General features: G+C 40.9%; 3 protein-coding genes across 9 annotated transcripts in view; 2 read left to right on the top strand and 1 right to left on the bottom strand.

Moving 5' to 3' along the window:
- Positions 1-1,980: 1,980 nt before the first annotated feature.
- TYW2 (tRNA wybutosine-synthesizing protein 2) lies at positions 1,981-18,789 on the top strand. Its single transcript, XM_019720800.3, has 2 exons — positions 1,981-3,431; positions 18,653-18,789. Exon 1 carries the CDS (start codon positions 2,107-2,109, stop codon positions 3,424-3,426), a length of 1,320 nt encoding a protein of 439 aa, XP_019576359.3. The 5' UTR covers positions 1,981-2,106; the 3' UTR covers positions 3,427-3,431; positions 18,653-18,789.
- Positions 9,315-25,935, top strand: RNF139 (ring finger protein 139). The gene is made up of 2 exons (XM_019721683.3): positions 9,315-9,855; positions 18,653-25,935. Exons 1-2 carry the CDS (start codon positions 9,672-9,674, stop codon positions 20,467-20,469), a joined length of 2,001 nt encoding a protein of 666 aa, XP_019577242.1. The 5' UTR covers positions 9,315-9,671; the 3' UTR covers positions 20,470-25,935.
- Positions 21,305-27,217, bottom strand: part of TATDN1 (TatD DNase domain containing 1) — a 33,227-nt gene continuing 27,314 nt past the window's right edge. For 6 of the 7 annotated variants that reach the window (XM_019721936.3, XM_074316257.2, XM_019722085.3 and 3 more), the window contains 3 exons: positions 25,676-25,746; positions 24,571-24,697; positions 21,305-21,491 (listed from right to left, as the gene is read on the bottom strand). In XM_019721936.3, coding sequence (XP_019577495.1) covers positions 21,389-21,491; positions 24,571-24,697; positions 25,676-25,746 — 301 coding nt within the window. In that variant the 3' untranslated portion in view covers positions 21,305-21,388. The remainder of the gene's footprint in view (positions 21,492-24,570; positions 24,698-25,675; positions 25,747-27,217) is intronic. The other variant, XM_074316256.2, reaches the window with a different exon arrangement.

Raw genomic sequence — 27,217 nt, 5'->3', positions numbered from 1 at the left:
GTTGTGAATTATTGTGACCATAGAGTTATTTCACCTTGAGCATGACCTGCAAAGATATCAGCTAACAGTTATCTATAAGACACTCAACCCAACAACAGCAGAATACACATTTTTCTCAAGTGCCCATGAAACATTCTCGACAGACCATATGCTCGGCCATAATACAAGCCTTGATAAATTTAAAAGGATTGAAACCAAAGTATGTTCTCTGACCACAGTGGAAGGAAATTAAGAATCAATTACAAGGAAATTTGGTGAATTAAACAATGCACTCCTAAAATGGGTCATTTAGAAAAGCTACAGATGGCCTGTTTTCACGCATGAGCAGGGTGGTAATGGGACAAAATAAAGATTATTTCTGGATATAACCCATGAGTGTTCATTTTACTGTTTACATTTAAAACACTACAAATCAATAAGTAAAAATACAAGCATCACCATATAAAAATAAGTCATATTGGGATTTTACTGTAGAACATAAAAAAAGGTTCAATAAAACTACCTACTAATGAATTAAAGTGAGAACTTTTCATATAAGGTATTTTATTAAAGCTTGCTATTTTTAAGTTTTTATAAATGTAAATATTACAAAGTCTCAAGTTCTAAGTATCATAATATGAATTATTCAAAGCCAATAATATTTAATTATGGTATAATATGCTTTAATATGGCTTTTAGATAATCAAACAAAGCTGATAAAAATTGTTTAGTATCTTGATCATAATTCAAATGCATTCACGTAAAATAAAGGGAGTCAAATGATAGTATGTTATCCGTGAAATAAAAAAGGGCAGAAAGTCCACTCAGGAAGCTGTAAAAAAGTCAAAGACAAGGTCTAGGGACAGGCAAGGTCTAGGGACAAGGTCTAGTGACTTCTGTCACTGGGACAGGAAAAGGGATTCTCTGGGGAACAATGTAACAAGCAAAGTTCATTAAAAACGGAGATGTTCATTATTGACATTCATTATTGAATGTCAACTACAATTTTATATATATGTATATACAGTTACAAGAAGCGGAGTACAGCATTAGGAATAGACAGTGGAAATGTAATGGCTGTGTGCGATGTCAGAGGGGTAGCGGATGGGGGGAGGGAGGGTGTCACTGAGTGAGAGATATAAATGATGTCTAACTATTACATTGTTTTGTGCACCTGAACTAATTAAAAAAAATGTTCAAAAAAAAAGACAAAACGGACATGGCTTTGTTATGAGCACTGAGGACACGGGAGAGGCATAAGTAAAAGTCCCAGGTTTCCGACGTGAGCATCTAGGAGACTGGCAGGGGCATTTCACAAGCTAAAGAGTAGGGAGATCACAAGCGGAGTGCATTTGGGAAGTGTTGAATTTGTGGTGCCAGGGAAGAATCAATTATTGTTGCAAGGTTTTAGATTGACCTTGGAACAGAAGGTAACCTAGACAAACAAATATTTTGTGAGATATGACTTCTCCCCTCTCCCACTAAAAATGAAACTAAAGGGAGTTTCCATTTGTCTGGGACCCAGAAAACAATTTCTTTACTGGCCTCATAGCTTTTATAAAGATTTTCCTAACATAAAAATAACATTTGTTCATCACATGCAATTTGTAACTAGAGAAAATGTACGAAAGAAAATGGAATCACCTATAATTGTATCACATACAGGGAATAACTGTGAATCACTGTTCACACTTTAGAGCTTGCCCTAACAAACTTGTTTAAATACATAAATAAAAAATATGCCACCATCATGCCAGATGCACTTCTTTCTTTGGATTCGCGAGCAGCATTGAAGAGAGTGCATGAGGGTTCTGGAAGATACCGACTAATGTGAAGGTTTTACGCCCACACAATTCGTTTTCATTACTAATTTTCTGAATAAGCAACGGTCAACGACAATAAAGGTGGCGGCAGAAGCTTCACCATAGCAACGGCGACGCCATTCGCCGACCGTCCTGTCGCTATCGTTTAGTTCCGGGCTGCTGGTTTGACGTCACTTCCGTCGCCGGCTCAGCGGGGCGTTTGGGTCTCTCAGCGCTGCGGCCGTGGGTGCGCCCTGGGCGGTGAGTGGCCTCCGAGAAGAGGGAGTCGCGCACAGTGGATCCGAGAGCATGTGGGGCCAGCAAAATGGAAAGGGAAGGTGCGAAGCCCGCGGCTGTTGTCGCGGTTGTGACTGAGCCTCGGTTTGCCCAGCGATACAGGGAGTATCTCGAGAAGGAGAAACTCCTGAATAGACAGCACCGTGTGAAAACGATGCCGGATGGCACCGTGGCGCTCCCGGTGCTGGGAGAGGCCCTCCGCGAGCAGCACCTGCGGGAGCTGAGGAATCGTGTGGCTCCCGGCAGCACCTGTGCGCTCGCGCAGCTCCTGGATCCTGTTCCTTCAAAGAAGGCGCAGAGTTGTTCGCCGGCCCAAAGGCTGTGTCTGCAGGTGAGTCGCTGGGTAGAGAGCCAGGGAGTGACCTGGTCAGCTGCGCTGGAGGCTGATTTGCCCCGATCTTGGCAACGCCACGGTAACCTCTTGTTGCTGAGTGAGGACTGTTTCAAAGCCGAGCAGTGGAAAAATCTGGAACCAGAACTCTGGGAGACTGTTGCCTCCGCACTGGGAGTCCAGCGTTTGGCCAAACGCGGGCGGGTATCACCGGATGGCACTCGAACTCCAGCCGTGACTCTGCTGCTGGGTGACGATGGCTGGGTGGAACACGTGGATAACGGGATCCGATATAACTTTGACATAACCCAGTGTATGTTCTCTTTCGGAAACATCACTGAGAAACTTCGAGTGGCATCGTTGCCCTGCGTTGGACAAGTGCTGGTGGATCTCTACGCAGGAATTGGTTATTTTACATTGCCCTTTCTAGTGCATGCTGCCGCTGCCTTCGTGCACGCCTGTGAGTGGAACCCTCATGCTGTAGTTGCTCTGAGAAAGAACCTTGAGCTCAATGGAGTCCTAGATCGGTGCCAAATACACTTTGGGGATAACAGAAAACTGAAGCTCTCAAACATTGCGGACAGGGTGAACCTGGGGCTGATTCCCAGCTCCGAAGAAGGCTGGCCCATTGCTTGCCAAGTGCTACGAAAGGATGCTGGGGGCATTTTGCATATCCATCAAAATGTGGAATCTTCCCCAGGGAAGATTCTCCAGCCTCCCGGAAGCAGTGAAATGGAGGAGGAGCACTGGCCTCATCCTCAGCAAATTATCACCAACCATAGGGGAAATGGAGCTACCAGGGATTCTAGGAGAAAAGGGCTGTCAGTAGCCACCAAGCCAGAGTGGCACAGATGGGCGGAATCTGCAGAAACTCGCATTGCCGCTCTTCTTCAGCAGGTGCATGGGAAAGCGTGGAAGACACAAATCTTGCACATCCAACTAGTGAAATCCTATGCTCCCCACGTGGATCACATAGTCCTGGATCTGGAATGCCGCCCCTGTCCTCTGGTTGGCTAGAGAAGGTGGGTCCTGAGACATGAGGATCTGTGTGGGAGTGACCCGGAATGCATCAGCTCGGAAGCTGTGGCCCTGAAAGCAGGCTCTAGATCAGGGGTGTCCAAACTTTTCAACGTTTTTTACTAAGGGCCATATGTGGTAAAATACACAAACAGCCGGGCCACTCACTCGAGGTGAAGTACGTATTGCCTCACCTGGTTTATTTAAATATATTTTTGGAATTTGCTGTGGGCCAATTAACAATGGATCATGGGCTGCAGTTGGTCCGCGGGCCGCAATTTGGACACCCCTGCCCTAGATAAATCCAAATCATTTCATTTGTCTTCCATTAATCACCCTGACAATGAACTACATATCTGGGAGAAGCAGTATGGCTCACTGAGACCCACCTATGCAATCATGAATTCCAAATTCTGACTTCAGTTCTGTCTCACCTTGGGTACATGGTTTCAATATTCTTTTGGCCTTGGATTTCCTTATTTGCAAAATGAGGGTTTTTGAACTGTCTCATGTGGCTATTATCTAATAAGCAGTTGTACACAGGATATTGGTTTAGAGTGAAAGGCAGTGCTGTTTCCAAAATCACTCTGGCTCCAATATGGAAAATCGACTGGAGGGGTCCAGGATGGAAGCAGACCGGTGAGGAAGTTTCTGTGGTTGTCCAGACATGAGGTGATGGTGGCTTGCTAGGGTGGTGGCAGTGGGAGGTAGATGGATTTGAGAAATAAAATTGATGGAACTAAGCAATGGAGTCCAAATCAAGTCATTAAAATGGTGCTGCTTTGTTATTATGACTAAGTTTGGGAGGGAAAGAGGACAAAATTTACCCTAGTGTATTAACTCTATTCCCCTACTTTGGCATTCCTAAACAAGTGTTGGGGGGAATGTCTTAAATATTAGAAAAAGGGATAACAATGACGTCTTTAAATCATAGGGAAACTAGATTTTCAGTCTTAAGCTTGTGCAATAACTGCCAATTGCTAGCTATTTTAAAAGTTCTAATGAAAATTTTAGATTTTTAAAGGCCCCAGACTCCCTTTTCATCATCCTTCCCTGGCTGACAACATCAGGACCAACAAAATGAGCTAGAGGGAATGTGAGATATTCTGCAGAGTGTTTCAAGCCTCAGCTTATTTTAGGGCTGTCGGCCATCACCATTGTTTTACTCTTGGGATGACTAATTGTAGAGAGTCACTTCTCAGAGCTTTGTTTGGGTGTGTTTTGAAGCCCAGGGGGCTTGTTTGCCTGATAAAGGAAATACAGAAAAGTGTGGCTTTATCAGGATTATGATTGGACCTGGCATTTGTCTGACTGGGGTTGGGTTAGGCTGCTTGTCCTTTCGGCAATGGTGACAATAATAAGGACAGCACTAGTAACTTTGTGTTAGGCAGATATTAAGTGCCTATTGTATACATGAGCCGCAGGAAATATATTCATTAGATATAGTTGTCTCTGAGGAGCTCACAGCCTAGCAGCCGAAATAACACAAATACTCAACAAATTGGAATACAGCGAAATAAATGCCATATGAGTGACAGCATGTTGTAGGAGCACAGGTGGGGGAGAAAAGTTCTGAGAAGTGAATGGGGAAGTCTTCAGAGAAGCAGTGTTTGAATTGGTTCTTAAAAACTGGGTGAAAACTTGGTAAATGGAGTCAGGGTGCACACAGATACCACTTGAAAAGAATAACAGGAGAAGTTTGTGCTCAGAAAATGTTTGTAACATTGTCAATAGATCAATTTGGAAGAGGAATCAGTGAGAGATGTGTTGAAGATAAGGGCTGTTGTAAAGATTAAGAAGAACAAGTGTCTTGTCCACAGTAAGCCTCCAAAAATGTTAGGTCTCATGTGATCCCACCACAGACAGGACCTGCTTGTTTCCATTTCCATCCCCCCGAGTGGCCTGTATTAATCATCTCCTCTTTTACACTTTGGATTTGTTCTCACGTGTGTCTATGGCTTTCTTGCTGCCAACTAAAGATGCCAAGCTGGGGCTTGAGCCAATATGGGGAGGACAACAGGGGAGAAACAATGAGGAAGATGAATCCAAGAGCCACACATGTCCAGGGGCTGAGGGGTTACGATCCTGCCATAAGCTGCGGATAGGCAGCACATGAATGAATTCATTCAACCTAATCTCTCCTCTCTCTCTCTCTCTCTTTCTCTCTCTCTCTCTCTCCTATCTTTAATCTGCAATCTCTGTCTCTATCATGCCCTGAGTGTTCAGTGGTGAAAGAAGATTGACATGGGCACTGAAATTTTAAGGGTCCAAGTGGTCTGCTTGAATGCCAAGGTAATTCCTTCAGGGTAAAGAACAAATTTTTGCATCTCACCCACTCATTTGATCAATATTACTCGGCCACCAAGGAAGCACACCAAGATCTATAGGCTTCTTAGTGGGAATTCAGAACTTGGGAATATTGCTGTGATTCATATACTGGGTGACAGTTTTCAGTGGGATCCAGAGCATGTAAAGGCTCTGTAGCAGGTACAGGCTTTAGTGGACTTAGCCTCATTACGTGGGCTGTTCAATTGAGGAGATTCTATGGGACAATTGTATCTGTGATAAGCAGAGCAGCCGTGGGAGTTTATGGCAAGCTCCAATAGGAGAATCACAAGGTAGACTCTTAGGGTTCTGTAGCAAGGCCAGGCCATCGGCAGCAGAGAACCACATGACATTCAAAAATGAGTCCTTAGCATGCTAATGGGCCTTAGTAGGAACTGAGCATCTCGAGACAGCAAGTGACCCTGTAGCCAGAGTTGTCCATCACGAGCTGGCTTCTGTCAGGCACACCAAGTCAATGCATCATAAGGTGCAAGTGGTACATCTAGAATTGATGAGAAGCAGGGACAGAGGAAACAGGTGCACAGGCAGGTGGCCCAGACTCCCATGTCATACTTCTAAGTCCCTCCCTCAATTCATAATGATGGCCGCTTGAGAGGCCCTTATATCTAGCCGAAGGAGGACAAAAAAGCCAGAGCTAAGTTCACTGATGGGTTTTTGTGGAATATGGGTTCAAAACAAAAATACTCTGCCGCTGCCCTACAGCCCTACTTAGGAGTGGCCTTAAAACAGCATTGAATGGAATCCTCCCAAAAGGCAGAATTCTGGGCAATATTCCTGGTCATCCACTTTGTGGGGAAAGAGAAGTGGCCTGAAGTAAGAATATACCTTCATGGCAAGTGGCAGACACATTGGCTAGTTGATGGGAGGGTGGGGAGGAAGGGCTGTGGGGGGCGGGGAATTGGGAGATCAGGGACAAGCAAGCCTAAAGGAGCAGACAAGTCTATGGGATTGGGCATATGAGTAAAGAAGTTGGTATTGCATCACAGTGCCTACCAGAGACCATCTACCATGGAAGAGGAACTCAACAGCCAAGTAAACAAAAAGACTTGGCCAGCGAACTTCAGCATCTGTAATCATCAGCTACCCCAGTAATGGCATAATGGGCTCATGAACGAAGTAGTCAGCTGGCAGGGATGCCGGTCAGCAAGAGGCCAACAGCATGGCTCCACTCACCAAGTAGCCACTCCCTAATGTTCCACAGTGAGCCCTTGACACAGCATCACCCTCAAGGAAACCAAGCAGCTGCTTGGTAGCAAGTTGATTACTTTGCATTCCTTTGATCCTAGGACAGTGATTCACCTTGACTAGAATCTTCCCATCTCCAGGTATGAGTTTGCCTTTCCTGCCCTCAAGATGTTGGCCAGAACTACTATCCAAGGGTTTACAAGTGTTTGATCTATTAATATGTATCCCACATAATACTGCTTTTGACCTAGAGACCTACTTTATAGCCAGGGTGTTTCAGTGGGCACATGACTGTGGGATTCACTGGTCCTATCACATACTACACAACCTAGAAAATGCTGGCCTGATGGAGTGATGGAAAAACCTTTTGAAACTGAAGCAAAAGCTTGGAGAAAATACCCTGTGAAGGTGGGACATCATCCACCAAGATATAACATATACTCTAAATCAACACCCATTAAATAGTGCCATGTCCCATGTTGATAGAAAATGCAGGTCTGGGAATGAAAAGGTAGAAATAGGAGAATTCCCACTCTAGTGGGATAAATAATTTGTGATCTTGATAATTGAGCTAAGCCTCAATTTCCTCCTCTCTAAAACAGAGATAATAATACCCACCAAAATAAGGCTGATACAAAGATTTAAGTAAAATGTAAAACCCTTAGCACAGTGCCCTTTAAGGACACAATAAGCACGGATGGCGTCAAAATTAGTGGAGGATAATGATAGAAGGTTAAAAACATGAGACTGGAGTAAGGAGTTTGGGTTTGGGTTCAATCATTCTACCACGAATACCTCCACTCAGAAAAAGGGGTCTTGGAGGATTTTATAATCCTCCTCACCTCTGGAGGGTTCTTGACTGAGAGGGTAATGACCCATGATATAAAGCGGATTGCAAAGTGCAGTTTCGGCTCGGAGCCCAAGGGAGCCAGGTTCTTGCTTCCTGTTTTATCCCCCTTAAGCTGAGAGGGCTGGGTCTACAGTGCAGCCTCTGAGCTGACCCAGTTTACACTCTCATTTGCTGGTGAAGGAAGAGAAAGATAGGGATGGCCAGATTAATATATTGATTACATGGACAGGCAAGACAGTGTTGGAGGAGGGAAAAATAAACAAAAAACCTTTACCATCCTAGGTTCTGTGGCTGGGGCCCTGGTAATTACACTGACAAAACAGAGATTAACAACAGAAAAACAATTTATTAACTCTCGAGGTGCACAAGTGGAATAAATGAGGTGTGTGGGATAAACTCATTGGTGAATAACGTAAAGGGGTGGCTACAATTGAGGGCTTTTTACAAAATCCAGTAAATTTGTAGAGAAGTGACAAAGGAAAAGGGGTTTAGGCTTTTAGGAGTGGCAAACTGTGGGAAAGTAAATATATGGGGGAGACTGGAAAAATAAGGATTAGTTTAATAAGGTTTATGGGTGATTGGGAGTCAAAGAGTTGTATTCTTATCGGTGGAGAGGGAGACACCTTTCCAAGTGGAAATTTATGTCCTGCTTTTTAGGCAAATGTGTGGGGAGGCAGAGATCCTTTTTTGGGGGGAGGGGGTGCCTTTTCAATTGTCTTCAGCTCAAAATAATCCTATGTCAAAGTGGCATACTTTGGGGTGGCAGATTTCGATTCCCTACAAACATGCAAGTGTGGCCTCTTTTTCCCGCGAGCAAAAGAAGGGGCGGCCTGGATGTGCTTACCTCAGAGAAGACTAGACATCCAAGGCCGAGGCCTGGGTTCTGTCCTTAAGTCACAGTGGCTCTTGATATCAGTAAAATGTGGCCATGAGTGTCCTCAGTTCTGTCCAATTTGGGAGGAGGTAGGTAGGGTGATGCGAAGAGGGATGAGGGCTGTTCTCCTTGGGAGCGACTACCACACCTGGTCCAGTGCCACATAGGCGGCCGCTCCGTAAAACCCACGCAGCGACGCTCCCAGCAGGACCCCAGGCAGCCTCCTCCGAGGTATTTTCCCCGGAATGTCTGCCGTCTTTCAGACCTGGCCTCCCGGTGCGGTGGGGTAGGCCCGGCGGGTACATGGCTTTCCTCCTCCCGAGCAACTCTGTCTGAACCATGTTTACGGGACGTTTTACGGGCTCTAATAAAACAGCCAATAACGCCCGCCCGCGGGCGCAGGGAGTCCCTCCCGGAGCTCGCGCCGCCGCAGGTGAGGCGGTAACGCGGCTGCCGCAGGGCGCCTGCGCCACCGGGGGGCGCCAAAGCCTTCGGCGAACGCGATGTCGACGGCGAATGTGGGTGGAAACCATGGCAACGCGGGGAGACGTTTGCTACGCCGTGCGTGATGACAAACTGGGGAGCGTCCCTAGCGCCGGATTATGACGCGACAGCGGCGCGGTCTCCGCGGTCTCGCGTGACCGCGAGCGCAGCCTCGGCTTGGCAACAGCAGCGCCGGCTGAGGCAGGCGGGCGAGGTCAAGATGGTGGCTCTACGGGCGGGGCAGGCGAGGGAGGGAGGAGGAGCCAGACCATAGCCGGCCGGAAACCCGGGCACCCGGAGGCCTCCCGGGAGCTGCCGCCGCTGCCTCAGCCGCCGCCGCCGCCTGCTCCAGCTCGAGAGACGAGAGCGGGCGGCGGGGCGGGCCGTGCGACGGGACAGGAGGGAAGGGCGGAGTCGCCCGCATCAGCCCCCGCCCCTGGCCGTCGTCCCGGGCCCTGCCCCGCGCTGCCCGGCCCGGCCCGCCCAGCCCCGGTGTGGCAGCGGTTCATGGCGGCGGTGGGTCACCCGCAGCAGCAGCAGGTGCGGATGGCCCATCAGCAGGTCTGGGCGGCGCTCGAAGTGGCGCTCCGGGTGCCCTGCCTCTACATCATCGACGCCATCTTCAACTCCTACTACGATTCCAGCCAAAGCAGGCTCTGCATCGGGCTCCAGATCTTCCTCCGGCTTCTTGGTAAGGGGAACCCTGTAGCCTGCGTCCCGGGACGGCTGTGCGGACCGAGACGTGCCGCAGGGAGCGGGCAGCTGCGCGCAGGCCGTGGGGCGCGCGCGCGCGTGTGTGTGTGTGTACACGTCCGTGTGTGTACACCCCGTTCGTCCCCCACGGGGCGTCTTTGCGGGCTTGGAGTGGACAGGAGGTGACACTTGTCCCGGAGTTGACCGTAGAGCGGTGTTCCCGGCGAATCAGCCCCCTCTTCGTGTCTGCACCTGAGCGAGGGCGGGGGGCAAGCATGGGTGTGTGAGTGCTGCTCCTTTCTCTGCCGTTTCTCCTGCGGAATGAGTGCTGGCTTACCACGTCGTATGCGACAACCTTGGAAAAACAGCAGCCCAGCTTGTCCCTAGCTCGCCGTGTGTGACCTTGGACTTGTTGTGCTTAGGCCTGGGGCTCAGTTTCCTTCTTTCCAAAATGCAGAGTACTCGTCTGTTGTCACTTCTGTGTCCACGGGGTCCACATTATAATGGTGAAGTGTCTGCGGTAAATGACTTCCAAACGGGAGAGAGCGGGTTTCAAATGTCAGACCATGAAACCGTTAACCAAAAATCCGCATGAGGACCATATTTATAACGAGTCCTAAAAATTTTCGTGAGTAACGTAGAGGTGTTGAAAATGATTATCAAAACGTGGCTAGAAAGTGATGAGACTTTTCCAAGAGAGGCTTCTGAAAATCAGTTTTTGTTGCATATGCATGGAGTGTTGAAAAACGTCTTATGTTCCACTCTTCATCTTAACTTGCATCACCGGAGTGAGAAGTATGTGTAAAAAAATTTTTTTTAAGTAATTAGAACTTGACAAAAGTTGTCGATGAGGTAATTCTTGTGATCTTTGAAGTGCTGCTGAGGGCTGGCTTATGGTAAGATCTTTACCAAGCCTTTCTGACTTATGAACCATCTGTTGCTTTATTCCTACAAAAAAAAAGTGGTTATGTTTTGTTCTTAGCAATAAATAGCAATACTTTACACTTGTTTAGAACTTTACTTTTGCAAGGCATTTTCATTGGTATTATCTAACCTAATATCTAACTTTCAAACATCCCTCAAAGGTGGGTGGTCTTCTCATTTTACAAATAAGGAAGCAGGGTCATAGAGGTTGTGTTTTTTGATTCACAGCAGGTTAAGTGGTTGCCTGAGCCTAGGCTTAAAAGTCTTCTGACTTCAATGGTGGTTAACTTTCCTCCTCTGTACAGCTGCAGTCCAGATACAGAATGGTATAGTAATAATTATATGCTAGATCTTAAAACTAACACATGTGAACGTGCTGTTCTTCACCACCAGACTTACCAGGAATCCACCAGCTTCTTAATTTCAGCCATTCCTACTTACCACTGAAAAAGTGTAATGCCTTTATTATTTGTGGCAAAAATGGAGCTGTGTGATTTTGTAATGGACACAAATGTCCAACACGTGAAACTAATATAACGTTATATGTCAATTACACCTCAATTTAAAATAGCATTAGCTAGCTGTAATGTTTCATACTTAACACATCTTGTTTAATTTTGACAGTCATGGATAAAGTGAGGTTAGTGTTAAAATGAAATTAATAAGAATGGGGAGCTCTTGGGAAGGCGTTTTATTCCTGCCAATTGAAAGTCACTCATCCTGAGCATAAATTCACAGGCAGTTATTTATTTCAGTATAGAAAGATGGTCCCAGCTGAGCTTGACAGACTGCTCCCCCCTACACACACACACACACACACACACACACACACACACACACACACACACACACACACACACACGGCGGGTGGGGAGCGAGAGCGCAGACTTCTAGGACACTTGATCAGACTTGGGATAACCAGGTGCTGCTTGGGGGACTAAATAACCACAGCTAACATTGACTCCAGGATGGCTGGGGCGTTCTCCCCATTTCTGCTTTGAGAACAGTCCATGGTGGAGGAGGAAAAAAATGGAGCAGAGTTTGAGAGGATTCACGCGTTCATTCCCCAAATAGTGGAGCCGCAGCCTTGACCGTTCATATGGCAGGTCACTGCAGATCCTCTGAGAACCCCTTTGGGACTAGATGCTTGAATGCAATGCTCTCAGAATTGAGCTTCAGGCTAGAGAGCTTTAAGGAAAAGGAGTCTTTTTCTTAATTAAATCATTTGCGGTTTAAGAACCTTGAACAAAATGATGTGGTATTTTCCTTGTATTCTCTCCATGCTTTTTATTTTTGTAGTAAATCATGGAAGTTAGTATTTGACAAATTAAAGGAGAATGAGACCTCAGGCGAGTCACTTAACTGCCCTGTACCTCCGAGCTTTTCCTATCTACCTTTTTAAAGGTGGACAATAATGGTTCTCTCTCTCATAGGGTGTTAAGGAGAATAAATGTGATAGAATGTAAACTCTTAGAACAGTATCTGGGACCTAGTAAGAGCTATTTAAGTGTTTTTAGCAAGCTTGATAGCTTTTTAAAAAATATTTTAATACTTCAATTAAGACCGTACTGTGTCACAGATATTTTGATCTTTTGAAGGCATCAGTGAAATGTGGGTGTGTTCATTTGAAAATTTTGATATCAGAATAGTCTCTGGGTCAAACTTTATGAGAGATACAGAATATTTCCCAAGTTTATCACCTGCCTGCTCCTTACATTATGCCAATGTAATTATGCTAATTTTTAATATTTGTAAGTGATAACATTTCTTAAAAACTTGTTTTGGTACTTAAAAAGTCACCCTGAATAAAAACAAATGTTTTAAGTATTGGAAGCCCATTTAATGACGCATCTTATGTTATTGAAAGTGACAGGTTTATGTGTAAAAGATACCAAAGGATAATTGAAATTAGTTGTTCTACCTGGTTATTTTTTTGTATAATTGTAGACCTCTCAGTACACTATATAAATCAGAACTCAGTCTCACCTTTTTCTTTAAAATGCATTTATAAAAATGGAACTCTATTTTCTAAGTTAAAAGCATTACCAATTTTATATGTGGTGTCTGAAGAATTTACTCCCTTCCCCCTACAATAAAGTACTACGACTGTACTTTCATTTGGTATAAAACTAATAATGAGAATTTCAGCAGCTCAGAAAGCATCTCATTTTGGAAATCCAGATAAAAATCACATCAAATATATAGACTATTTAACAATATTAAGCTATTCTTAGGATGTGTTAAATGCTAAAGGAAATGCAGCCCAGTGCAGCATAATGCTGAATTAGCAAATCTAAATCTGAGGCAGAAAATGCAAGCATAGGAGTTTGTTTTAATAGTATTACTCATATAATGGTGCTTCATTGAAGTGGAAAGGCCTTTATGAACATAAAAAAAATCCAGGAATTACAAGGGAAATTTTGATAAATGAAAAACTTCTTTATGACAAAAGTTAAAAAAAAAATTCTTAAAAATGACACACGGAGGGGAAAATACTTGCATCATATGAGATTGAAGTCCTTGTAAAAGTTTTACTGTGTCAATAAGAAAAAATTATACTTCCAGAGAAAAATAGGACCAGGATAAGCAGTTCACAATAAATTAAATGCAGATGGTTAAAGAAATACAATCAAAACCAAATTTCACTTATCAGGTTAGTGAAGAGTTCAAAGTTTGAATTGAAACTAGTTTAGCAAAGCTGTGGAGAAATAGGTAAAAGTTACACAGTTCTGGTAGGTTGCTACTTCCATGTAAAAAACCATATGGTGCTATCAACTGAAATTCATCATATTTCTTTTGACTCACAATTCCAGTTCTAAGAATTTGACCTGAAGTATAGGTTGTACTTGTACTAAGACTGTGGGCAAGGATATTCATTGTTGGTAATAACAAACAACAAATTGTTAACCCAAGTGTCTATTAAAAGGGAATCTGTTCAGTGTATTCGGTTTAGCCATACAATAAAGTTGTTGAAAAGAATGAGATAGTTATTTTTGGTGCTGTAGAAAACTCAGAAAACCTGTGACATGAAAAAACAGTGAAGCAGCAGTAATTATGACTGCATTGGGATAGACTAGAGATTCTGAGCAGGGACACTCCTGGCATTTTGGAAAGGATAATTCTTTGTTGCAGGGGTGTGGCTGTTCTGTGAATTGTAGGATTTTTAGCAGCGTCTCTGTCCTCTACCCATTAGATACCAGTAGCTCCCCCTTCCCTCCGTTGACACTGCCAAAAAATGTCTCTAGATGTTGCCAGATAACTCCTTGGGGAGAGAGGGGTATAAGATCTTGGTTGAAAACCACTGAGGTAGACAAATAGACCAAAAGCACAGAACAGAAAACCCAGAAATAGGCCACCCATGTATATATAGAAACTCAGTGTGTTTCAGAGGTAGAATTGAGGTAGATATCGACTGTTCAATTAGTGGTCATTTAGTTATCCATATGGAAAAAATTATACTGGATCGTTACCTCACTTCAATATATAAACAGTTCTAAGAGGATTAATACCTAAATGTGAAAAGCAGAACTTTAACATTTTTAGAAGAAAATAATAGAACGTGTTTTTTTCCCCTAACCTTAGAGTAAGGAAAAATTTTTTTAAAATACATAAAAGCAAATATATAAAATATTGATAAATTCAGTGATATTAAAATTAAAAACCTGTTAAAAGGCACATAAAAAAGTGAAAAGACCAGCCGCACACCTGTCGAAGATGTTTGCACTCCAGATAACTGACAAAGAATTTGTAGTTATAATATTTTTTTAAATGTTGAGGTTGGTTCATTGAGGAAAAACAACTTCATAGATAAATGGACAAAAATAAATTGGCAATTCACAGAGAAAGAAACATGAATGGTCAATAAATCGGGAGATGCCCTCTTTGACAAGTAATCAGAAATGTAAATTTTTTACTAGGTAGAAAAGAAGAAAATCCCCTAATGGTAAGTAGGATCCCTTTTGAGTAAAAAGCAACAGAGTGTGTGTGTTTATGAATGTTTGTTTGTTGATGCAAAAACGAGGTTTATTTATTTAATACCCATACAGTATTAAACAATGACTTTTTTATATTATGTCCACATAGTTCTTTTTAATAAAAACATACTTATTTAAAATGTTAGTTTAAAAGCAAAATTTAATTTTTTTGAAAAACTTAAAATACCCTCCTTTAAATCTAAATTGAGAGTTTGATAGAAAAATTTTATTTATGCTATAGTTTATCAAGTACACCTACAGATTAACATTTCAAGATACTTTGTTTTCTTTGCCTTGCATTTCATTGGTTAGGGCCCCCCTTGAGAGAAGGTAGTTATAACATATGTTCCTGGGCTCAGTCTTCATTCTGTCCAGCACTGAAATGTTTTCCACAGCTTTTTAAAGATATTTAAGGTAACTGGAGAGTTGTAAATCTTGTCTTCTTTCCTTCTAATTTTTAGTTAAGTTTCCAGAAAAGGTTAAGAGTATGAATGGACTTTTCCCATAAAAGAGTTAAAAACAGTTTGTTGTATAACTTGTGGTGTTTTTTTGTGTGTGTTTTTGTTTTTGCTTATTTTTGGTAATTGTAAAGGCCCTGGACACTTTCGTGAATTGAGTTCATATATAGCTTAAAAGTTCCTGAATTGATTTTGATACCTGCCTCTTTTCTTACCTTGAGAACTGTAGTGAAACTCTAATTGCTGGAGAATTGGATACCTGAGTTGTGATTTCAGTTAATTCTATTTTTCAATGTCCCAAGGTGATTTTTCTTTATAAAGCAGCATTTATGCAAGCTTTGATTACTTACGGAGGTCACTCTGAAATGCTAATGAGAAACTATCCCTGGGCTTAATTTTCTTAGTCCTACAGAGTAAATACCAAGAGTTTTATGTCTGAAGTTGTGAAAATGCAACAAAACTTTGATATTATTGACAACACTCCCTAAAGTCCACAAGAGAGAATGTGGAGAGACTTGTCCTTGGAAAGTTGACTGTTTTTCTGTGAAATGAGAGCTGATTCTTCTACATTCCATACATAGGAACATGAGTATGAAAGAAAAATTTAAGAACCTCATGTACATGCAAACTTTGGGTAGGAATTAAGCAGTTTTATACTATTCTTGAAATGTTTGGTCATGGTTACATCTTAGGGTTATAATTTTAATCAAGAGAGTAGGATAGTGGTTACTTGTTAGGACACATCTGATCTTTCTGAGTGTAGCCTCACTACATTATTTGTGTACCATCCGCTTTCCCTTTTTTCTTTTGGTTCTTTTGCATAAAACAAAATGGCACTTTTTCTCCAAACATATTCTAAAACCCAAATTGTTTGTTCGTTCCTTTGTATGTAAAAGTAAGCTTCAGAGGAAAAAGGCTGTCAGAAGAAAAAGGACTGGTTATAAGTTACAGCAAAGTTCATGAATATTCACAAGTAAAGATTAATTTACCACTTTGTGAATAGCAAGTTGACAAAAATAATTTACAGTCCCTGCTTGACTTTCTCCCTTTTAAGTGGTATAAAATCAAATTGAAGTTATTTTGGTTTTGACTCGTTATGAGATTCGTTTAAATTTTGTCTCAGGAAAAATAACTGACTTTTGTTTTTCAGTGTAGAAAGTAAGATTACATATGGCATATAGTGGCTGAGTTCATTTCCTTTCCTGTTACCTTCCATGGAAAAGTTTCTAATCCTGCTCAGAAAAAGTCCATTTTGCATTGAAAGGGCCTATGCCTAGTTGTCAGCTCTTTGGGAGATGAGTAGTGACCCGCTTGCTCTGGGAATCAGTCAGGTGGCTTACGCAGGGGGTTTATGTATCTTCTAGGTGATTGTTCTTTTGTTCTCCTTTTTACAAAATGACTTGACACATTGGCACAGGATGAATTTTAATTCATGAGCAGTCATCATTTAGAGGAACTAGTCCTTTTACATGCAATGGATTATGAAATGCCTCCACTGTCATATGCAATGGTTTTCTTGATTACATGCTGAAATAAGGCAGATAAATGGACATGTAATTTGGAGTTGGTCACTTTTTCTGTATTCCAAGCTCGGGTTTCTCAGCTTCGCTTTGCTTCTTCATAAGTTTCAGTTTCCAAGTGGGCTGTGTTTTGTGCTTGATTTTAAAAACATAATCCAGAATTCAACAGAAACATTTAATTCTCCAATGAATACTAACTGTATTTATTTTCTACAAAACATTTTGGGAACCCATCGATGTACAAGGTAGGATCCTTGCTTGCTATCAAGCACGCGTTCTGTAACAGAGTAGATGATACCTACTCAGGTAACTACAAACTCCAGTGTCAGGTAGTATATGAGTATGAGGCGCCTATTTCACCAAGTTCTGTAGGTGTGTATGCCTAAGGGACAGTCACTGTCGGACAGGTGGGTCCTGTGACACTAGGATTTGAACAGTCAGGGATTTGGCAAGTTGGGGCCATCATCCAGAGCAGAGAAGAATGAACGCAGCTGCAGTTATGGCGGAGAAGGGGTGTGTTTGGAAAAGAAATCTGGAGCTTTGGTGTGTGCGTTGAGAGGAGTATCACTAAAGCAAATTGGATCCTTCAATGAGAAATGAAAGGCAGTTTGGTGATGTCTCCTACGTAGATTCTGGATTTGGACACATGAGTTTTTAGAGACAAAGCAATAGGTTGGTATCACTGAGAAAAGGGAGATAATAGGTGTTAGCAGAATTTGGCAACTGATTGTCAAGTTTGAGGGTGTGGGGCTGGAAGGTACCATTAAGAGAATAGTAATGGTACCTTTAAGTAAAATTGGAAATCGCAAGGAAAAGGCATTTGAGGGAGTTAGAATTTAGAAATGTTAAGTGTTGCCATTGTAACGCTGAAGTGGAACTAGGTGAATATTTGGATGTTTCCATAGTTGAAATTTTGGATAATGTTTATTGTAATCTCACTTAAAAATGTGTCAGAGTACAAAACAGAGGGTGCTGGGTACACATCAGACTATATGCTGGCTACATATGGAGTGGGGGAGGGGGAGGATTTATTACCATTTTTAAGATATTTTGCTTTTCTGAATGTTACTTTTGTAATTTGAAGAATAAAAAGGGTTGACTATTTGGAGAAAAAGACAGTACTGTATAGGAAAATGGGAACTTGGAGGACATTCCTGAAATTTGCAAGGAAGTATGTAGAGAAAAAGAAAAAACAAAAAACAAAAAATACTTGGAGCCAAGGGAGAATGCCCAAGTTTGAGGAGCAGGAAAAATAGGAGTCAGCAGGAGCTCACAGTTTGAGGAAAAGGAAGAATTAGGTGTTAAGTATAAAACTTAAATTCGATTTCTTAACATTTTTAAGGAAAAGAGTTATGAAATTTAATAGGAACAGATGTTTTCCATTTTGGTTATTTTAAATTCTAATGTTTTTGTAATAGTCTTTTTTTTTTTTTGGAGGGCACAGCTTACAGTGGCCCATGTGAGGATCGAACCAGCAACCTTGGTGTTACTAGCACCACACTCTAACCAACTGAGCCAACCGGCTACCCCCAGAATTATTTTAAATACTTTTAATGATTATGAAATTATAAAGGACATGTTCTTTAAAGATTTTTAAAACTTGTTAAAATGTATTATTGCAAACTCATCTTGAAGATGATTTAGTCATTTGGTGCCTGGGTGTGTAGTACTTACTACTAGAATTACTTTGGAAATTAGAAAATAAGGGATAAGGTTTTAAAAAATAATTTGGTCTGTCCTGTTGAACTCTGACTTGATGAAACCTTTTTTTTGCCATTGGGCTAAATTGTGTTGAGGCTTAGTGTTCGAATTTTGAAAATGTTGATATTTCCTAATTAAAGGAAGAATGTAACTATTAGTGGAAAAACGTGTCTTAAAAATGTTTCATTCAAATGACCTTTCCTTTTTTGTTTTTTCAGGTATATTTGTATCCAGTATTGTTCTGATATTGTCACAGCGCTCACTTTTCAAGTTTTACATGTACAGTTCAGCCATTGTATTAGCTGCAACTTCAGTGTTGGTCAATTATTATGCTGCTTTGCACATTGACTTCTATGGTGCCTACAACACGTCAGCGTTTGGAATTGAGCTGCTTCCTCGGAAAGGGCCCTCGCTATGGATGGCACTCATTGTTCTCCAGCTAACGTTCGGGATTGGATACATTACATTACTCCAAATTCATTCCATCTATTCACAACTAATTATTTTGGATCTCTTGATTCCTGTAATAGGCTTGATCACAGAGCTGCCGCTACACATCCGAGAGACGTTAGTTTTTACTTCTTCCTTGATTCTCACATTAAACACAGTGCTGGTCTTGGCAGTGAAATTGAAGTGGTGTTATTATTCCACACGCTATGTTTATCTTTTAGTGAGGCACATGTATCGGATTTATGGACTACAGTTATTACTGGAGGACACGTGGAAGAGGATTCGCTTCCCAGACATACTGCGAGTCTTCTGGCTCACAAGAATCACAGCTCAGGCTACAGTGTTAATGTACATTTTAAGGGTGGCAAACGAAACGGATTCCTTCTTTATTTCATGGGATGATTTCTGGGACCTCATTTGCAATCTTATAATTAGTGGCTGTGATTCTACACTAACTGTGCTGGGCATGAGTGCTGTCATTTCCTCAGTCGCCCATTATTTGGGCCTTGGAATATTGGCCTTTATTGGATCAACTGAAGAAGACGACAGGCGCCTTGGCTTCGTAGCACCTGTTTTATTTTTCATTTTGGCTCTTCAGACTGGTTTAAGTGGGCTGAGACCGGAAGAGAGACTTATTCGCTTAAGTAGAAACATGTGCCTTTTATTAACTGCAGTCCTGCATTTCATCCACGGAATGACAGACCCTGTATTAATGTCTCTCAGTGCCTCTCATGTGTCATCTTTTCGTAGACATTTCCCTGTGCTCTTTGTCTCCGCCTGCCTGTTTATTCTTCCTGTTTTACTCAGTTATGTTCTGTGGCATCACTATGCACTAAACACATGGTTGTTTGCCGTGACAGCCTTTTGTGTGGAACTCTGCTTAAAAGTAATTGTTTCCCTCACTGTTTATACACTATTCATGATTGATGGTTACTATAACGTCCTCTGGGAAAAGCTTGATGATTATGTCTACTATGTCCGTTCAACAGGCAATATTATTGAATTTATATTTGGAGTGGTAATGTTTGGAAATGGGGCTTATACTATGATGTTTGAGTCAGGCAGTAAAATTCGGGCTTGTATGATGTGTCTACATGCATATTTTAACATCTATTTACAAGCAAAAAATGGCTGGAAGACGTTCATGAATCGTAGGACTGCTGTTAAGAAAATTAATTCACTTCCTGAAATAAAAGGGAGCCGCTTACAAGAAATAGATGATGTCTGTGCAATCTGCTATCATGAGTTTACAACATCTGCTCGGATCACACCATGTAATCATTATTTCCATGCACTTTGTCTTCGGAAATGGCTGTACATTCAAGATACTTGTCCCATGTGCCATCAAAAGGTATACATCGAAGACGATATCAAGGATAATTCAAATATGTCTAACAACAATGGATTTCTTGCACCCAATGAAAATCCAGAGGAAGCTGTAAGAGAGGCTGCTGCTGAATCTGACAGGGAATTGAATGACGATGACAGCACAGATTGTGACGATGACGTTCAGAGAGAAAGAAACGGAGTGCTTCAGCACACAGCCACAGCAGCTGAAGAATTGATTAATGATGACACTGACTAAAATACCAGTTACTAATCATTGAAGTATTTAAAATTCAGTTCATCCAAAATGGAGTAATATGCTTCACTTCAGTGTAACCAAGCACAAAAACAGTATCAATGTTGAATCTGTGAATGGTTTTCCGTTTACTGTGATGTGCTACTGTAAATATACCTCTTTCATTACTTCTGGTCTCTTTGGTGACCTATTTAAATTTGTGTACATTATTGTACATAGAATAAAATGTTTTCATGTTTTTATGACAAAATTTGAACAAATAGCTTTTTAATAGATGTAATGATTATACGGTGCGTCAACTGTGCCAAAGATTCCTCAATGAAAGTATATAATGCATCTGACTCTGGACCCTAGTGTTTCTTTAAAATGGGTGGGAGAATGAAAATGCAAATCAGAGGAAACCACAAATGTCAAGGAAATAATTTGGACCAGAGGATAAAGGCTATATGGATTTTATAAACTAAGGAAAAAGTAGGCTTTCAGAAGTGATTGAGACACTTCCTGAAATTTGAGAGTAGCATTACAGTTGAGCTGAGTTTGAAAGTCCTGATTCAGAGACTGTGAGAGTTGAGAAATAGGCTTTTATCAACTAAACCTTGGTAAAAACCAGAACATGATGTTTAATTTTGATGTGAAAATCAGTATGTTAGCCATTCTATCCTTGTAGCATTGACATAAAATTGTCCTTTTGGACTTCTGAAGAGATTACAAAATGAAATACTCGGAGGTTTTTGTTTTAAGCTAAGATACGAAGTGACATTAAAATAAAATCCTGATGTCTTTATGGATAAAAATGAGAGGGATGGTGTATAGTTATATATAATACCTCTTAGACAACTTCCAGAGAATGCCTTTATTGAAACTTTCAGTAAGTTTTACCATGAAATAGTACATACGTGATGGAACATGGAAGATATACCCATTACATGCCAGGAAAAAATATTTTAATGGTGTTGTTATATAGTGTATTGGCTAATTCCAGTGGATCCTCACCTCTTACTGCTGACATTATCTCCAGAATTTGACTAAAACAAAACAAAGGCAGATGGTTAAATTTCCAATTTGTTTCAAAGGTATTTACCATTTTCCACGTAAAGATACTGTACTAGCACCTTTAATAAGCTTAAACAGGTATTATAGTTTTCAGCACTAGCAACACAAAAGTTTTAACTGCTAGGACATGTAAAACAGTAGAGACAGATTCCTGCATGTAACTAGAGCCAAGAACCAGGTTCAAATCTGTCACAAAACCACAATTAGGCAATTAACCCAGTAGAAATGAAGAGTCCTTTTAAACAGGGTCATCGTCACATATTCATCAATGGGTCATGAAGAGCTTAGGGAAGTACCGTTTCCATTTTTGTTTATTTTTATATGTACATGTAGTACTGCATCCGACTGTTGGTCATATTGTGGAGATAGCAAAGTCTGAAAGCCGCTGCTTAGAGAACCGAAAGGACAGCAAGAAATTGCGGCATTGTCACTAACGCAACGACAGCGAAGAAAGAAATTTACTTGGAACAAGATGTACTGGGGGTGGGGTGGGGGCGTTTTATCTCTTCCTGTACTTTTTTCCCTGCAAGAGAGACTATAGTCCAGGTGTCAATCTTTCACTTTCTCTGTCTAGAATAATGATAATTATCAGTAGTGTTTTATAGCAATATTATATATAGGTAGAATATTTTATACGTGAAATAGAAAGTTTTAAAGTCAAAATCAAACATTTAAATAGTTCTTGTCTTATGCTTTATGTTCCCTTCATCAGTTTCTCAAATATAAATACTTAAAAGAATTAGGGACAAAGATTAAAGATTAACTAAGTTTTTTACTCTGTTAAAGTTGACACAAAAGCCTTGCTTAATCTGTATACTAAATGAACTGACTACTAAGTTTTTGTTATCTGACAGTCAAAATATACTAAAAGCAAACCTGTCAACATTTAAATTGACACTAACAATCCACTTTTCTTAGTAAACTACAGAATTTTCCTCTGTTAACTACTTGGAATTGGAACGAACACGCATGTACTGTGAAATCAATGTGACTCCTGCCTCCCATCCCCCTTCCAGTCCTTTCTCCACACTGACACCAGTTATAGCTTTAAAAAAAGAAAGAAAAAAAAGTCACTTGCCTGCTTAAAATCCTTTGGGTCCTGATAAAATCTGAACTACGAAGGCTCCAGTACAAGAGCCCTCAGTCTGGCCTGTCACTCTGCCTTCCCCAACTTATCACTTACCCGTGCATCCTACTTTCTGCCTCACTGAACTCACTGTTCCCCTGGAGCAGGTGGCCTTTGCTCAAGGTGTTGGTCTCGGTCTGGCATAACTCCCTGTTAGTAAACAGCTTAAATGTCACCTCAGTTCTCTTCCTCTCAAGGCAGACAGCTGCTGTGTCCTATGGCCCCAGTCACATACTCATACCTCGGTACCGGGCACTGTCACCTGGGATTACTGTGCTTTTTATCTGCTTGTGTGGTCCAGAGGGCAGGGTGCCTCGTGGGACTCGATGCATGGCATGCCTTACCCAAAGTGCCTGGCACGTGTACCTACTCGTGGATGTGTGAGGGCAGGGACTGGCTCGATCCTTCTGTGGAGCCTCAGTCACCGGACATGGCAAGAGCTCCAAAATGTGTTTGAAGGAATTTAGAATCTAAAGGAAAGTTCTCTATACAATGAATTAAAACAAAACTTAACAGAATTTGATAAGAATGACTTTGTAAGTAGGAATTTTATAACTTGCTAATTAATAATTAGACTAAAGGCTGTGTATTTTTGAAATGTGGTTTAAAATTTTCAGTTTGCAAATGTTGATTTTCCCAAGCTCTGCCTACTCAGAACTGGTATTAATGATTGCAGTTTGTAATCAAGCCTTTTAGTTCTTAATTGTCTGCATTTAGAAACACCTTAAAATTCTGCTTTGCAAATGTATCTAAAGTCAACAGTTATACTTACCACTAAGGCGCGTATAGAAAAGTAAGCTGGATACACTGTTGGCACCTACTTCAAGGCTGGCTGCTGGAAAAGTACCAGTTTCTTATCTCTAGTGTCCTCTTAGATTTCCAAAGAATTACTCAGAAATATTGTCTCCTGACTCAATGTGCAAGTATCTACATTTCATAAAAATTACAAGTGATTCCTTACTAAGCAGAATTGATATATATATATTCCTCACCCTATGGGTTTTAAAGACTGGGTCTAAAAGTCTGCCAACACCAGCATATTAATAAAGGAAAAGAATCTAATACGTTTTTATAGAATAATTCACTTTTCTGCCTGCTGAATTTGGATCTGGGTTACCTAATACTCTTCTTACCTGTTAAAAAACGATTTAAAAAAAAATGGTGCATATGGAAGGAATTATTACAATCTAAAAGTAACAATCCAATATTAATTTTTATGAATGTGTTAATAAGCATGTCCAATTGCCTGAACTGGTAAACCGTACTAGATTGATAAAAGTCTAGATTTCAATTTATGTGCTTGTGTAAACAAAAGAAATTAGATGATGCCCCCATTAAAATGATTTTTCTGTAAATTATGCTCTCCAACTCCTTGACAGATGGTAAGACAGCCCTCTTTTCACATGAACTATACAATATAGTGGAAAAATGATTCTGAATTGCTTTTTAGGAAATAAAATTCTGTAAGTTTTGCCCCTTTTTGGAAAAAATAAATCCTGTCTATAACTTGTCCTTTTGTTCAGAGGCTTCCAGAAATGTGTTACTGCTTTGGTTTACTCAGGTTGTCAAATCATTTAAAATGCAGATACCATTGAAAAAGTCTCCTGCTAAGTGTTTTTATAACCATCAGCAGGGAAGCTGCAGAGCAGAACTTAAACCAGGTCTACGCATGGATAGCTTTAAGCTCTTCATCCTCTCGCCTACAAACTGACAGATGTTCTCACTGCTGCAAAACCACTGGGCAGAGAGATGAAAGGAGGGGCTTGAAACAGGACAATTCAGATGCAAATTCCTCCAAACCACTGCATTAAAACGTGGAGTTTGATTGAACTTCACCCAACTTTCATTCTGTCCCTTGAGTTCCTTTTGTAAGTGGCATTTGGTCATTGATTTTAATGTTTCTGAAGACAGAAAAAAATACTTACATTATGTGGCAGGGTTCATTTCTGTCTTTCAGACAGTGCCCATTTTCCCACTTCTTTTTGGTAGGAAATGAAGTTTTTATGAATTTTGAACCAGCATGTGTATTTTTGACTCCACACCAAGGTGCATCTAGAGTTAGCAAAGAGAAGTCTCTTAGGAGGTTTAACTTTCTAAAGTACTTTTTAATGAACGTTATCAAACTAATATATAACCTCTAAAATATAAGGCATGATTCAGCTTCAAACATGGCAAAAAGCAACAGAAAACTATTCTAAGAAAAAGCACAAGATAAAATCGAACTGTACAAATTCTTAAATGCTTTACAAGACTGACTTTTTTTTTCTTCCTACTAACATTGGTGTATGGCATGCTTTTAAAAAAGACCTAAAGCTAAAAGAAATTGTGTCATGAACACATTTGGGTTAAACTTCTATATTGCCTCTACTGAGTGTGAAATAGTGGCTTCCAATTCTGGGGTTATTCACTGACCTGTTTCCTTAATGAAGAATTCTGATAGCTTACATGTTTCACAAGCATTGTACTTTTAATGAGCTCATTCACTTTTCACCACTCCCCAAGGAAATAAACCTGTTTTCTTCAGAATGGTTCAGTCTTGACTTTTCTAAAAATGTCCACGTGTATAAGGAGACCATTGAGTTCCACAGGATAAAAATTACAGCTTTTAACTTTGTTTTAAGAGGCAAAAGATTTTCAAAATTTTTGTACTAAACCAATTTGATTTAAATTTCTGCGCTTTATTTAAAATGTGTTGTAGAAATAAGCCATTACAAAGAAGACACTAATGGCTTTAAAAAATCTGAATAGTTTTTGAAACCTGAGGTAAAATGCTTAGTTAAGACTCCTTGTTTATTCAATGAAATATTTAAAACTACAACTTTCTTAGTTACATCCCCTTATAGGCTTTGTCAAACTTCTAAAATTGAAAAAAGTGCATCAATTTTTTTTTCATCAATTGATGACCTCCAAAGGTTTTCTGCAAAGTATAATTGTTGAGGTTGAATATGCTATTTTAAAATATTTGTTCACTTTTCTCTAGCTCTTTTTTGGGATGGTTTAATATGAAAATTAAAGTTCTAAAAAACTTACCAGTCTCAATCATTAATTTTTCACTAGGTATTGATTTCAAAACTTCCAAATTAGCCTCAGTTTTCAGTGAGCTTAAAGAAAGATTCATATGTACATATATAATTAAAAGGTGCATTTAATGAAGGATAACATTTTTTCATATTATAAAGGTGTCTAAAACATCACAAAACTAATCCAAAATCACAAAACAAACTTTGGCCATAATGGTAGTATACCACTGTATTTGCACATTCCTAATAAACAAAAATTTTAACTTCCAAGGGCTGAAAGTCTTTTTAAAAGAAAGGATTTATTAGGTCATTGCTAGCAAGAAAAAGACCAGCTCCTGAGGCATGAAATCTAAACCAGCAGCACCTTCTTGGAATTGAGCCCTTCACACCTCAAGTAGGGGTTGTGGTGGTGCGGCAGAAAGACGTTAGTCGTGAAAGAATTTACATTGTCTATAGGCAAAGGGGTGGGAGAAGGTGAAACAGGGCCAGCTCTGGGACAGGCACAGAGCCTGCAAGGAACACGTGTCCACTCCTGTGGACTGGCTGTGGGCAACTGATTGGAAAGTTGAAGCAGCAGAGGCTCCTGGGGCTCGATGGCGCCTGGCTGTACTCTCTTAGATAATCGTGAAAACAGTCACCTGGAAGCTAATCCAAAATTCCAACAGACATACAGGAAGGTGAGCTGTCTTGTCAGCTGGCCCTGTAGGTGTTACCGATATAATCCCTCCTGTCCCGTCCTGCCACTCCTGGGCCTGCTGTTAACTAAATTTAGGACACCTCAGAATTTTCTCCCTGTCACCATCGTACAAAATCCAGATTAAGATCTAGTCCAACCAAATCCTGCCGCTGCGGGGGGGCGGGGGGGCTGCACACGACAATAATTTTCTCTGTAGAGCTTAGCTTTAAGAGAATTCATTTGTTTCTGAGTAATGTGCCTAACTTAGAGTGGTGTAGTCTAAGCGTTCTCTTTCAGTTAAAACTATCTTCCAGAAGTCTACAGAATATTTCTCCATTAGCAAAGCACCTTTTTTCTTTGCTTTTATAGGTTTTCCTTTTTGAATATCTATAGTATTAGTAGGATTTTAGGAGGGGTAGGAGTGAAATGTGTGTCTAGTATGCCAAAAGTACTAGCCTTTTATTTAAGTGTTCTGTAGAAGGAAAAAAAATTCGTATTTTCATCCATCTTAATATTTCGGTCAATATGAATAGTTTCTAAAATATGTTGATATGCTCAGTATTGAGGGGATGCAGAGTTTGCCACCCCAAAATAAGCCTCTTTGGGATACTGATTATTTTAAGCTGGTTCTTTTTTTAAAAGAGGAAAACCCTTTGGTCGTTCCTCTAACTGCCTAAGAGAATTGAGATGGAGGACCAGCTCCAGGAAGAGCGCTATTATCCTAGGTAACTACACTCTAAACTGAGTGGACAGGGAGGGGGCAGCCAGGCCCCCCTCATCAGTCTTGTCTGTGCCCACCGTTGGAGGTGGCCCAGCACACACACACACACACTGACAGACATTTGCTTTCCAGCTCCAAGGGAACTGCCTTCTGCC

Source organism: Rhinolophus sinicus, chromosome 6 (assembly GCF_057876585.1).
Source record: "Rhinolophus sinicus isolate RSI-liver-muscle chromosome 6, RSI-T2T, whole genome shotgun sequence".
NCBI lineage: Eukaryota > Metazoa > Chordata > Mammalia > Chiroptera > Rhinolophidae > Rhinolophus > Rhinolophus sinicus.
Note: the sequence above shows the minus strand (reverse complement) of the source record. Positions and strands in the feature narration are given on the sequence as shown.